The sequence below is a fragment of the Triplophysa rosa genome, linkage group LG10 (genome assembly GCF_024868665.1).
Source record: "Triplophysa rosa linkage group LG10, Trosa_1v2, whole genome shotgun sequence".
Lineage (NCBI taxonomy): Eukaryota > Metazoa > Chordata > Actinopteri > Cypriniformes > Nemacheilidae > Triplophysa > Triplophysa rosa.
In genome coordinates, this window is record NC_079899.1 from 10,777,122 (window position 1) to 10,790,434 (window position 13,313).

At 40.3% G+C, this 13,313-nt stretch overlaps 1 protein-coding gene across 6 annotated transcripts in view; it reads left to right on the plus strand.

Moving 5' to 3' along the window:
* Window positions 1-13,313, plus strand: part of dnmt3ab (DNA (cytosine-5-)-methyltransferase 3 alpha b) — a 56,756-nt gene that overhangs the window by 22,740 nt on the left and 20,703 nt on the right. For 4 of the 6 annotated variants that reach the window (XM_057343712.1, XM_057343710.1, XM_057343713.1 and 1 more), the window contains 2 exons: window positions 1,451-1,497; window positions 2,023-2,168. In XM_057343712.1, the coding sequence (XP_057199695.1) occupies window positions 1,451-1,497; window positions 2,023-2,168 (193 nt within the window). Of the gene's footprint in view, window positions 1-1,450; window positions 1,498-2,022; window positions 2,170-13,313 lie in introns of all 6 variants that reach the window. The other 2 variants (XM_057343714.1, XM_057343716.1) reach the window with 2 other exon arrangements.

Here is a 13,313-nt window from a genome sequence, read left to right on the forward strand (position 1 = left end):
GTGTATACATTGTTTTTTTTCGTGTAAATCTGCTTTGAAACAATGCAACATTGTAAAACGCGCTATATAAATAAACTGAATTATTACATATATAACCTGCATTAAGCAATTAGTCAGTGTTGTTTAACTCGTTCAATACAAGTGAATCAGTTTAGCATATGCTCCACATAACCATGAGGGTTTAATCTCAAGTAGTTCCGCTTTTTCTCACAGGTCACAGAGAAAATTCAACAGGTCACCGTGGGGAAACAAAGTTCCCATGTTGATTATTAACATTAAAGAATGTGCCAGCTACGAAAACCAGACACCCAACACCCAGCCAGTTTTGTTTTCTTTTTAACCATTCAATAGACATATTGAAGATACTACCATTATTAGACATGGCGTGTAGTTAGTGTTGGACTGTTTTTCTTATGTTATGCTTTCTAAATGTTGTGGACATTAAATGTGAGGAGTGCTTTACATTGCATGCACTACAGAGTATTGTTTTGAATGCTGTATATGAGAATATTGCAAATATTTATTAATTAATAGACTGCATTTATAGGAGCAAACATGAGCTCTTTAGACAGAGCATTATTTATTAAAATTAGGGTTTATTATGTCTTTTACATGTATTACACACAGAACATCATCATTTGAAAATCACATTGAAATTCATGTTATGAAACCATAATACTTTGTGAATAAATACATAAGGATTTTTTTTGTAAGTTTGTTACCTAATTGATGTAAAAAAAATTAAAAAGAAAACACGAAACACAAATTAAGAGAGTTTTACATTTACATATTGAATGTTGAATCTGCCTTTGCAAATCGTCAGACATTTATAGGTCATGCTGGATCTGTGTGCACATGTTTAGAGACTTGAAAGGGTGTGAATCATTTTTAATGGCGTCCGCTTTAGCCAATCAGATATGTTTTTCATTCAATCCAGCCAATCATAGTTTAGCTGCGTTCAACACTACGACTTTGGTATCATATGATGTTCGACAGTAAGATACGGTATATTATTCATTTTAGATCTCAGAGGCATTTTAAAGGTAGTATTTTAGTGCCACAAACAATGAAACAGTCATGCTGTTTCACAGAAGCAGCATTATAGCATTTTCCATTGAAAATATTACTGTAAGTAGCCTATAAAGACTTTTAAATAGCAGCTAGCATTAATACTGAATTAATATTCTTAGACTTTTCATCTGACAAACATACAGTACTCTCTCACATGCCTTCTAGCTATACCGCTCTTTCTCCGCTTCTCGCTTTCTCAATTATTTAAAAATATAATGAGAATCTTTTGTTTTTGCCCAAAGCTATTTCAAGCAACATGTTTCCTCTGCTATGCAAAATAATTGTTAAATCAAAAGGTCTGATTCATTTTTCATTGCAACAAACCTGGACTGAGAAAAACATCAGGTAATCAGTTGTTCTTGTGGCTGTTTCTCTCTAGACGTGGAGCACAAAGAGGATGAGGGTGGAGACTCGGCGAAAAATGAGGTAAAACTGTCTTCCTGTTGTGTTCTTGATACGTGTGTGTGTGTGTACAGTATTTGTGTAATGTGTCTGTGGAACTTCAACAACCGTGTATTTACTTTTATTGGTCAACATCTCCAAAGAAAATGACCAGGAACACGACCAGTAAAACCTGTTTTATCAAAAAGCCACTTGATTGTGAAAAAAATGGTACCCTAATGGTGACTAGACCCCTGAATCAAATACACTTGGTCCTCTGCTTTAAAGGATGGTACCTATTCTCCATCGGCTTCGGCCAAATGAGAACCTCCAAGGTTTATCCATCCCTTCTAATCCTCTCAGCACCAATGAGTGCCGTAGTTTGAGAGTCAAGAGATCCTTGTCATCCCCCACCAGCCCATTCTCAAACGTTTCAAAATCATCCGCCGAGAATCCGCCTCCTTCTTTTCTCCATTTAGCATCGCCAAGACAGATAAGCAAAGTTAGTGAGAGAAAATTAAGTCCTTAATTTTTTCCTTTTCATTTTTTTGGTTTTGTCCCCTTAAACAGGGAGCTCGAGGGAGGCTCCGTGGGGGAGTGGGCGGGGAAGTCAGCCTCCGTCAAAGACCCATGCCCAGAGTAACCTTCCAGGCCGGCGACCCCTATTACATTAGCAAGAGGACCAGAGAGGAGTTGCTGGCCAAGTGGAAGTTGGAGGTGAGTACCACTGCTCGCCACTGTCCCAGAGGAAGAGCGATAGGGAGCCTATCAGCATTTCTAATAAAGCAGGAACGTTTGCCAGGCAGACAGCATGCCGATTACACTCCAAGTGTATTTGATGAGTCATTTGATAGCTCATGAAGGTACCATTTATTTCATGAGCCGTCTTGCTGGCTGCTGCTCGGATTGTAAATCCATTGGTTTCCTCAAAACTGTAGTTGATATGGTCAACGGAGATAAGCGGTCATCGTTATGCACTGACAACCAAAATCGTCATTTCATTTATTGATTTCCATCACAACTGATGTACTACGTGTGCTTCACTGTATCTTAACTAAGCACAAGGAGATAAAATGGCAGGTGATGAATCTTTAGGGCTAGTTTTCATTCGTAGCATCACAACGAGTAACTCCAACCACAGTGAAATCATGTTAATCCAAAATCCCATTCTATATGGTTAAATATTAAATAAAATATTAATTGTACCCCATTATTTACTCACCCTCATGCTATTCTAGGTGTAGCCTACTGTATATGACCTCTTTGTTCAGCTAAAGAAAGGACATCATATACTTCCTTACATTGTAATGCCTGTAAATGGCATCCCATTTGTTAAGCTCCAAAAAGTGGATCTTGACTTCAAATCTCATTGGCTCTCGCGTGTCTCAGACCAGTCACTTCAGAAGACATGTATTAACCCCATGGAGGCATGAGGTTGAAGAAATTATGGGGTAAATTCAATTTTGGGGTGGAGAATGCCTTTCAATAAAATATATGTGACCCTGGACCACAAAACTTAAGTCTTAAGTAGCACAGGTATATTTGTAGCAATAGCCAACAAAACATTGAATTAGGGCTGTCAATAGATTGCAATTTTTAATCGCGATTAATCGCACACTTTTCGTGCGATTAAATGCAATTAATCGCACACGTATAGTGAAATTAAACATACACTATTTATTTTGTTTAACATGTTTATTTTAGCGCAGTCAATCAATTAAAAAAATTAACTAACTATTCACACACAGCTTTAATGTTTTTAAATATACTTTTACATTCTAATAATTTCACATTTTATCTCCAAATTAATGTAGAAACAACACATTTCTTTAACAGCATCATTTTATGAATGAAAGCCAACATTCTAATATTGTTGGCTTTGCAACTGATGTCTTTATTAAATATATTATTTTTTCTACTAATCAAACCCATTATAATAAGTGTGCCATTTCTACCTGTAGGAAATATACAGAAAATAAATAAAGTTCTCAAACACTTTACAGTCTTTACTGCTAAATACATGAAATACAGAAGAATCCTCATTAAAGCTACAAAATCACATTTATTTCTTCATTTCTTTTGTTCTTTGATTAACATTAGTGACCAGAGTAACAGCAGCATGTTTAAGAACGCCCTTTAAGAGCTGCCGCTCTAAGCAGGTCTCATGCGCTTCCTATTTTCACTACTCTTTGCATTCATTTAAGACCGTGCTTGTGAAAATACTAGACAAAATGTGCTTTCTGGCATAATCTTGTGTGATTTTGTTAATTCAAGCACGAAATAGAAATTAATAATGGTGCGCTGTCTGCCAGTTTCTGATGCAGCCTTTAGCATAATGTGTACACCAGACGGGACTGCTGTTGCGTTGAGCCGTGTTCTACAGCCAGAAGCTGTCAATCTATACTGGACGTGTCAATACAACTATTTCAAATCACGCCTAAATAGTTTAAAGGCCTTTATATGAAGAGCGTGATTATATAATCTAAGGCTAGACAATGAGGACAGAAAAAAACGGATGTTGCGTTAATGGCGTTAAATATTTTGAATGCGTTAATCTGAAAAAATGTATTGCATGCATTAACGTTGACAGCCCTACATTGTATGGGTCATAATTATTTCTTTTTCTTTTATGACAAATTCATTAGGATATGAAGTAAAGATCATGTTCCATGTAGATATCTTGTAACATATGTTCTGACTGATAGCTTCTTAGGCTCCATACTATTGACAAAAAAAATGAATTGGTGCTGCAAAATTGTCATGGTTTACGCCTGTTTAGGACACAAGTTAAGTCTTTATGCACTTCATTGATTCGCGGAGAATGGTATATAAGGTCAATGACATTGTGAAATTAAATTGAGGTTATATGAATGAATGAGGCATTTATATAGCGATTTATTGTGTATTGCTGTACACCCAAAGCGCTTTACAAGCATACGAGGGGGGTCTCTCCTCAACTACCACCAGTGTGCAACATCCACCTGGATGTACAACGGTGCCAGTGCGCTCACCACACACCAGCTATAGGTGGAGTGGAGAGAGACAATTCAGTGGAAAGGGAAGGCCATTAGGAGGCCATGATTGACAAAGGCCAGTGGAGGGAATCTGGCCAGGGCACCGGGGTTACACTCCTACTCTTTACGAGAAGTGCCACGGGATATATGAGCATTTTCATTTTTTTCAGCTTGTTGTGATTTCTCCAGATGTGTAGTTGTGTGTTGTATATGTGTTGTTTTGCATAGGCTAATTTTGTTATGATGTGATGTAGGAATAAAGACAACAGGTTTCACGCCCCATTGGTTGAGTGACAGTCCAGTTACAGGGGGTTTTGGGTAATAGGGCTACAAGTGTACATAATACAAGACCTAGTTTAGTATTTGGAGGAATGACGCTCTGAGGTTGATATGCGTTGTTTGCCATCTTTCATACATTTAAATTGCTTGTAAACATACTGTGTGTTCACACTGTTGAGAAAATCAGTCTATACAGATGGCCAAATCATTACACCTGAAGCAATGCTTTTTGTGTTTAAGAGCAAGCATTTTGATGATGTATTTAGTCAAAATATCATGGCAGTAAACCTGGCTGACAATTTCCGTAACGTAACGTTGCGTACGGTGAGAACCTCTCTGTTACATAATGTTCTGTTTCCATGGTAACCCAAGGGGGCAGAGCGTTCGACAGCAACCCCCGCTGCCCCCACTGACTTCTTTTCTCTTCCCCTTCCCCTCTCCACACCGCGTTTGAGGAGAATCCATAAAAGTGTCAGCGATCCCAGAAATATGGCCAAATTAGCAGCACACACAGTTGTCTCGTGAGCGAGCGTCGTAAAATACCAGAGTAATGGGCGTTTCGCATTCTTAACCCAGAGAGCTGGAATTCTCCGTCTTAAGCCTGGGAATTTTTTCCTCTGAATAGGCACATTGTGGAGGAGCGCAGATTGTAACATGTCATTTTTTTCTCAAAGGTTTGTACAGTCATGTTTTCTCGAACCTCTCGGGGTTGAACGCCACAGTGCAGCAGGAAACTCTGCATAAGGGGGCCTTGCTATTTCCTTCCTTTGGCTTCAGGGCCCGGGTCGCATACAATCTGCACAGCTTTGTTAGTGTTAAAGGGGTGGAAGGGGGGTGCTGGAAGAGAAATTGAACCCTGCCAGCTTTCACTTTCAATGTGTGAGGGAGATCATGGCTCTTTTATTTTTTTTAAACAAGTACTCACAGCTACAGTAGATTCCCACCCCCATTCAGCACCCATCTCTCCTCCCCCCTCTCTCGCCGCTCTCTGCAGTGGAAATGAACTCCGTACTATGGATATACGGGTGAAGATGAGGTTTACAGCAAATTTCCAACGCCGCTCGCAAGACAGCCTCCTGGCCACTAGCCAACATTCTGCAAGTCCTCTCTAGCCAACCAGAATTCCTGTTGGGAACCACCTGACCCTGAATTCCCAGACAAAGAAATGTTCATGCTTTCTCTTTTTTTTCTTCCTTCTACTTTTTTTGAAGCGAGCTTCACCAAGCCAAGAGTGGGGCAGGAAAAAAAGCGTCTCACACGTTGGATTTAAAGTGCCGAGTGCAGGCGTGTATGGGTAGGTCGGCTGGCTTGTTTGTTGTTGATAGCGCAGGGGGACGGTGTGCATGTCTGAGTAGAGTTGCTGGAGGAGGAATATGCTGACTTCAGGTATTTCAAGGAGACTTGTTACGGATCATCTGCCTTAAAGGAAACCCGTCTCTTTAAAACCAGTGCGCCGGACCGGGCTCAAAACATTCTGGAGTGCACGACGAAATGGTTTGCTTGAAAAGAATCTTTATAGGCTCTTATGTCATCACATGGGGATTAAATAGAACTGAATGTATTTCCTGTTTTATTACCTCTGCAGAATGTTTTGTGTGCATTCGGCCGAACTTTGGCTTTGTTTACGGTTGAAAGTTTAAAGGTCATTTTTAAGCGCACTGTAATCTGAACGTGCACTTTTTGGGGTTCTTTTTGCATTCAGACTTGTAGGAAGTTACACGGCTCACGTTAATGCTACTTCAAAGGAACTGCTTTACAGTAGTTTTGAAGGTAAACGCTGAAAACATGCTTTTCTCAGTCTGTCAGATTCGAGTAAGCAAGGTAAGCGTATAAAACTAGCAGCAGTTGTCGCTTGTGTTAAAACGGAAATGCGGTGCCTGTCTTTTTAAGGATATGCAAATATGAATGAACCGAGTGAACCCGAGGACCGCGTGTGATTAGCGCGCTGCCATGGCTCACTCTAACTGAGTCAAGGCTGCAGACGCATGCAGGCAGACTTTTACTGTTTTTAGTAACAACAGCTGCGCTTTTGACTCCACAGTTTTGAGGAAATAACAGATTAAAGATGATAAAGGTGGAAAGTTTTGAACAGCTTCAACGTTAATGCACTCATTTAGCATTCCTGCTCTGAGGCTCTGCAGTCTTGTTTCTAATTACTGGAGCCCTTTAATGGACTCAGTGCAGTCGCAAATAAATGCGTCTTGTAATCTTTATACAAAGCGGACAGGCTTTGTTTGGTTTCACGCAAAGTCACATCAAATAAATGCGATTGTCACATAGTGATGAAAGAAATTCCTCCCTGTAGGAATGGCTTTTGAACTGAATTAATCCTAATTGTTTCCTCGCATTGCTTAGTTAGGGGAAGACTTTTTATTTATTAGCTTGGATGCAGTTTATATTGGTTTCCTTATGAAAATTAACAATGATATTATTATTGTAAAAGTGTAAAAACATTTTTTTTTTGGTGGATTGCTTACTGTGTTGTTTGACCGTAGTTTTGCTACAAATAGTTCATCTAAGGTTCCTGTAGCGAGACGGGAAATGTGTGGTTACTATGGGTTTTTCTACGAATGGCATGTTAAACTGTGGTTACTGTAGTAAAACAACGTTTCATTTTTGTAAGGGTTTAAATGCACGGTGATTCTGGTTCGGTTGTATTCAGCAGTGTGGTTTTTACACTTACAAATATATCGTTTATGTACAGCACACATTCAGATGAACAAACACACATTGAGGACTTTAATGCAGCTTGTGCATTAGGTGGTTGGAATTGACTGATACTTACTGTACATCCTCATGGTCGGGAATTTGCCAAAGGAGTTTTCTTGTGAAAGAGCCCTGTTGAAAAAAACAGCATATGCTGGTTAGGGAGGTTTCGAAGCAGGGTAGCTGGTTTGTGCTGGTTTAAGATGGTCCTTAAACCAGCACATGAGCAGTTTAGGACCAGCTCATGAGCATTGAACTTTAGAGAAGAGCTTAAGGCTGTAGGTGTTTTCTTTCAATATATGAAGCTTTTTTATAGAGCATGGGTTTCTGTAACACCACACATCCTTTGTGACCCTGGACCACAAAATGAGTCATTAGTAGCACAGGTATATTTGTAGCAATAGCCAAACATGGTTTGTATGGGTCAAAATGATCGATTTTTCTTTTATGCCAAAAAACATTAGGATATTAAGAAAAGATCATGTAAATTTCCTACCGTAAATGTATAAAAACATTATTTTTGTTAGTGGATGCGGAAAAATCACGAACAAAAATGGCCGGAAAACACGCCTACAAACTTAGCTCATTGCTGCCCGCTCTTTGAGAATTACCCACTCAAGTTTGGCATCTATGAAAAGCTTAGAATTTCCACTGTCGGGTTCATCTTCTCTCCTCAACATCATTACAGCGGTGAGCCCATAGAGAGCATTAAAACAGCAAACCTGTTTCTTCCTAGCAACGGCCTGCTACAGCGCCTCTGATGAACAACTTTTAAAGCGATTTTCTCAATATTTTGATTTTTTTGCACCTTTGGATTCCAGATTTTCAAATAGATGTATCTCGGCCAAATACAAAAATAAACATCCAACATGTCTCTACTACACATCCAAAAAATATCTAATACACATCCAATCTCAATCTGCAGAATTATTAAAAGCCTGAGTTAATAGATACGTTTTTAACAAGAATTTAAAACTAGAAATAGAAGGAGCTGATCTAATGTTCCCCGGTAGCAGGTTCCAACGTTTTGGAGAGGCAACCGAAAAGGCGTGATCGCCCTTCAGTTTTAATGTAGATCTGGGAACTGTTAGTAGTAACTGAAGACCTCAAACACCTAGCCGATGTATGACGTTTCACTAGCGCATCAAGATACGTTGGTGCCCGACAGTTTAAGGATTTAAAAACAAATAGTAAAAGTTTGTATTCTATACGGAAACTAACTGGCAGCCATTGTAGAGAGGACAGAATCGTGATGTGCTCATGCTTGCGTTTGCCTGTTAGCACCCTAGCCGCTGCATTCTACACGGCCTGTAAACGCGCCAAGGCTGTCTGGCTAACTCGTATATATAGAGTGTTACAGTAAAAGAGTCGCGAAAAAATAAAAGCATGAATAAGTTTCTCGAGGTCATTTACAGAAAGAGTCTCAGATTAAAAAAGCAAGATTTAACAACATTATTTATTTGTTTATCAAATTTAAGGTCTGTATCACATAATACGCCTTAATTCTTCACAACCACTTTATTGTACACAGCCAGGGGCACAGATTTTGAGAGGCGAGATTATCAGAATCAGAATCAGAAAGAGCTTTATTGCCAAGTATGTTCGCACATACAAGGAATTTGTTCTGGTGACAGGAGCATCCAGAACACAGAAACAGCAACAACAGTACACAGAGACCATAACACAATAGAATACAGTACACAATGATTTAAATAAGGGCCTATGGGTATACAAAATTAAGAAATACAATACAATTAACATAAGATAAAGATATAGAGAGTGTAAAGCTATGTATGTATGTAAATATGTACAAGTAAAAAATAAGAATAGACTATTGTAGTACAAGGTATGTGCTATATACAGCAGAATGAATGAAATATAATTTACAGAAAAAGTTGTATAAAAAATAGATAGTGTATTATCTGGAGGATATAATTAATATTGCACTTAATTATTATTACACAGAGTTATTAATTGCACGGTGTGTAAAAACATTTAACTGTTCAAGAGGTAGATGGCCTGAGGGAAGAAGCTGTTTTTGTGTCTGGTTGTTTTGGTGCTCAGTGCTCTGTAGCGCCGACCAGACGGCAGCATTGTGAAGAGATGATGGCTTGGATGTGAGAGGTCCAGGGTGATTTTCTGAGCCCTTTTCCTCACTCTGGATGTATAGAGTTCTTGGAGGGTGGGCAGGGGAGCACCAATGATCTTCTCAGCAGTCCGAACCGTCCTCTGTAGTCTTCTGATGTCTGACTTTGTGGCTGAGCCAAACCAGACAGTGATGGATGTGCAGAGGACAGACTCTATGACAGCTGAGTAAAACTGTTTTAATAGAGTTTGTGGTAGGTTGAACTTCTTCAGCTGATGTAAGAAGTACAACCTTTGCTGGGCTTTTTTAGCAATGGAGCCAATGTGATTGTCCCACTTCAGGTTCTGAGAGATGGTGGTGCCCAGGAACCTGAATGACTCCACTGCTGCCACAGTGCTGTTCATGATGGTGAGAGGGGGGAGTGCAGGGGGGTTTCTCCTGAAGTCCACAATCGTCTCCACTGTTTTAAGCGTGTTCAGCTCCAAGTTGTTATGACTGCACCAGACAGCCAGCTGCTCAGCCTCCTGTCTGTACGCAGACTCATCACCATCCTGGATGAGGCCAATGAGTGTGGTGTCGTCTGCGAACTTCAGAAGTCTGACAGAAGGGTCCTGGGCAGTGCAGTCATTTGTGTACAGGGAGAAGAGCAGTGGGGAGAGAACGCACCCCTGGGGGGCGCCAGTGCTGATTGTGCGGGTGCTGGATGTGAGTTTCCCCATTCTCACTAACTGCTGCCTGTCTGTCAGAAAGCTGGTGATCCACTGACAGATAGAGCCAGGAACAGATAGCTGGGTTAACTTTGTCTGGAGCAGTGATGGGATGATGGTGTTGAAAGCAGAGCTGAAGTCCACAAACAGGATCCTCACATAGGTCCCTGGTCTATCCAGATGTTTCAGGACAAAATGCAGCCCCATGTTAACTGCATCCTCAACAGACCTGTTTGCTCTGTAGGCAAACTGCAGGGGGTCCAGTAAGGGTTCTGTGATGTCCTTCAGATAAGCCAGTACCAGTCTCTCGAATGACTTCATGACCACAGATGTGAGAGCGACGGGTCTGTAGTCATTCAGTCCTGTGATTTTGGGTTTCTTTGGGATGGGGATTATGGTGGAGCGCTTGAAACAGGAAGGAACTGTGCACAGCTCCAGTGATCTGTTGAAGATCTGTGAGAAGATGAAGGCCAGTTGAATAGCACAGCTTTTAAGACAGGCTGGGGAGATACCATCTGGGCCTGGTGCTTTTCTTGTCTTTTGTTTCCTAAAGACTCGGCACACATCCTCTTCACTGATCTGAAGTGCAGGAGGTGGGGTGACTGAAGGTGATAGGTGTTGTGTAGAGAGAATGTCAGAGTTGGAGTGAAGTGTAAAGTTAGCATTTTCAAATCTGCAGTAAAAGTCATTCAGATCATTGACCAGGTGTTGATTGCCTGCAAAATTGGGGGATGGTGGCTTGTAGTTGGTGATGTCTTTAAGGCCTTTCCACACAGACGCAGGGTCGTTGGCTGAAAACCGGTTTTCCAACTTTTTAGAGTAGTTTCTCTTAGCCACTGTGATCTCCTTTGTCAATGTGTTCCTAGCCTGCTTGTACAAGACTTTGTCCCCTTTTCTGTAGGCATCCTCCTTGGCTTGGCGAATCTGTTTGAGTTTTGCTGAGAACCATGGTTTATCATTGTTGTATTTTAAGGAAGTCCTGGTAGGAATGCACAAATCCTCACAGAAACTGATGTATGATGTTACAGTCTCTGTGAGCTCGTCCAGATCGCTGGTAGAAGCTTCAAAAACACTCCAATCGGTGCACTCGAAACAGGCTTGTAAGGCCCGCTCTGTTTCGTTGGTCCATCTTTTAACAGTCCTTACCATAGGTTTGGCAGCTTTTAGTTTCTGCCTGTAGGCTGGGATAAGGTGAACCAGGCAGTGATCAGACAGTCCTAAAGCTGCTCTAGGGACAGAGCGATATGCATTCTTTATTGTGGTGTAGCAATGGTCCAAAATATTTTTGTCTCTGGTAGGGCATGTGATGTGTTGTCTGTATTTTGGCAGCTCGAGTGTAAGTTTTGCCCGATTAAAGTCGCCAAGAATAATAATAACAGAGTCCGGATGTTGTTGCTCAGTGTCTGTGATGTGATCGGCGAGCTGTTGTAACGCCACGCTCACGTGCGCTTGCGGTGGAATGTAAACACACACGAGAATGAACGAGGAAAACTCTCGCGGCGAGTAAAAGGGCTTACAGTTAATGAAGAGTGCTTCTAGGTCGAGACAGCACATCTTCTTCGTCACTGTTGTATCTGTACACCACTTTTCATTGATGTAGAAACATACCCCACCACCGCGCAATTTCCCCGTTGATTCTGCGTCGCGGTCCACTCTGAACAGCTGGTAGCCGGGCAGATGTAGCGCGCTGTCCGGGATGAAGTCATTTAGCCACGTTTCCACGAAACACAAAACAGCAGAGTTTGAAAAATCCTTATTTGTCCGGTAGAGTAGAAGAAGTTCGTCCGTTTTGTTTGGCAGAGAGCACAGATTCGCCAGATGTATGCTAGACAGCGCAGTTTTAAAGCCGCGCTTTCTTAGCCTGATTAGCCTGATTGTCCTGGAGCGCTTTGTTAGCGCCACTGCGCCTCCGACTACGATGTTAAGTAAAACGTCCGAATAATCAAAAACCGGTAAAAGATCAGATGGTGTGCACTGCCGAATGTTCAGCAGTTCATTTCTTGTGAAACATAAGGAAAAACATGGGGAAAACATAAAACAGGACAAATGAACAAAAACACTAAAACAACTGGAGAGCTCCACACTGAGGCAGCCATCTGCGGCGCCATCTTGGATATACTTGGTTGATTATCCGTTGATTGACCCATAATAAAGCAATAAGCCCCAAGAAGCAGTGGGTTACAGTGCATTTTATAACAGCTAAGGGCGTGGTGTCACGACTCGAAGTGGAGTTTTATAAAAACCGGTTATTTAATATGCGTAGCAAGGTTTCATAAAACAAAGTAAATAAAATGATATTAAGGCTTTGTAATGCAGTCAGCCTTTATAAACCAGGGTATTTTATAAAGGCTTAGAACTCGGCTCAGCCAATCAGAATCAAGGACCAGTACTGACCGTTTTATAACACTGGTTTTGAGGTCCAGGGTCAAAGACTTAACGCAAACAAAATACCTTCCTTATGAAAATGTTACAGTTTTGAACCTGTTTTACAGAATAGAGCTGTAACTGAAAAGGTTAGTCCATCATTTAATAACATTCTGCAGTACTTTCAGTTACTGTGTTTTCACTGAAGTGATTAACAAGTATTTGAGTATCTAGACTACATTCACAAACTTTTATGTAATAGAATAGAATAGAATACTTTATCGTCTTGCACAGCTGTACAACAAAGTTTAGCGTTCCTCTCAGTAGTGCACATACATTAGACTCACAAACACACAGAAAGGATGAGACACATGTAAATAATGTAAACTATCTGTATAGACCGTTAACTTCCGGTTTGTGTTTGGCTAGTGTCTAATAATATAACTATTTATGTTTAATTTAATTTTTGTTCATATTAATTTGTATTATCATTTTACTGCATAATAATTGTATTAAATAAACGATTTGTTGAATTTTGATGTATGTTCATTTTATTAAATAAACAATTTGTAAAATGGGTCTTGTAGTTCGGTCGCATTTAAACAAACCGTAGTATACGAACAAGTAATAGGCTAATAATAATAAATATGATATACAGTAGTTTTTTAGATTTTACATTATTGCACAGACCCTGTAGCTTATGTA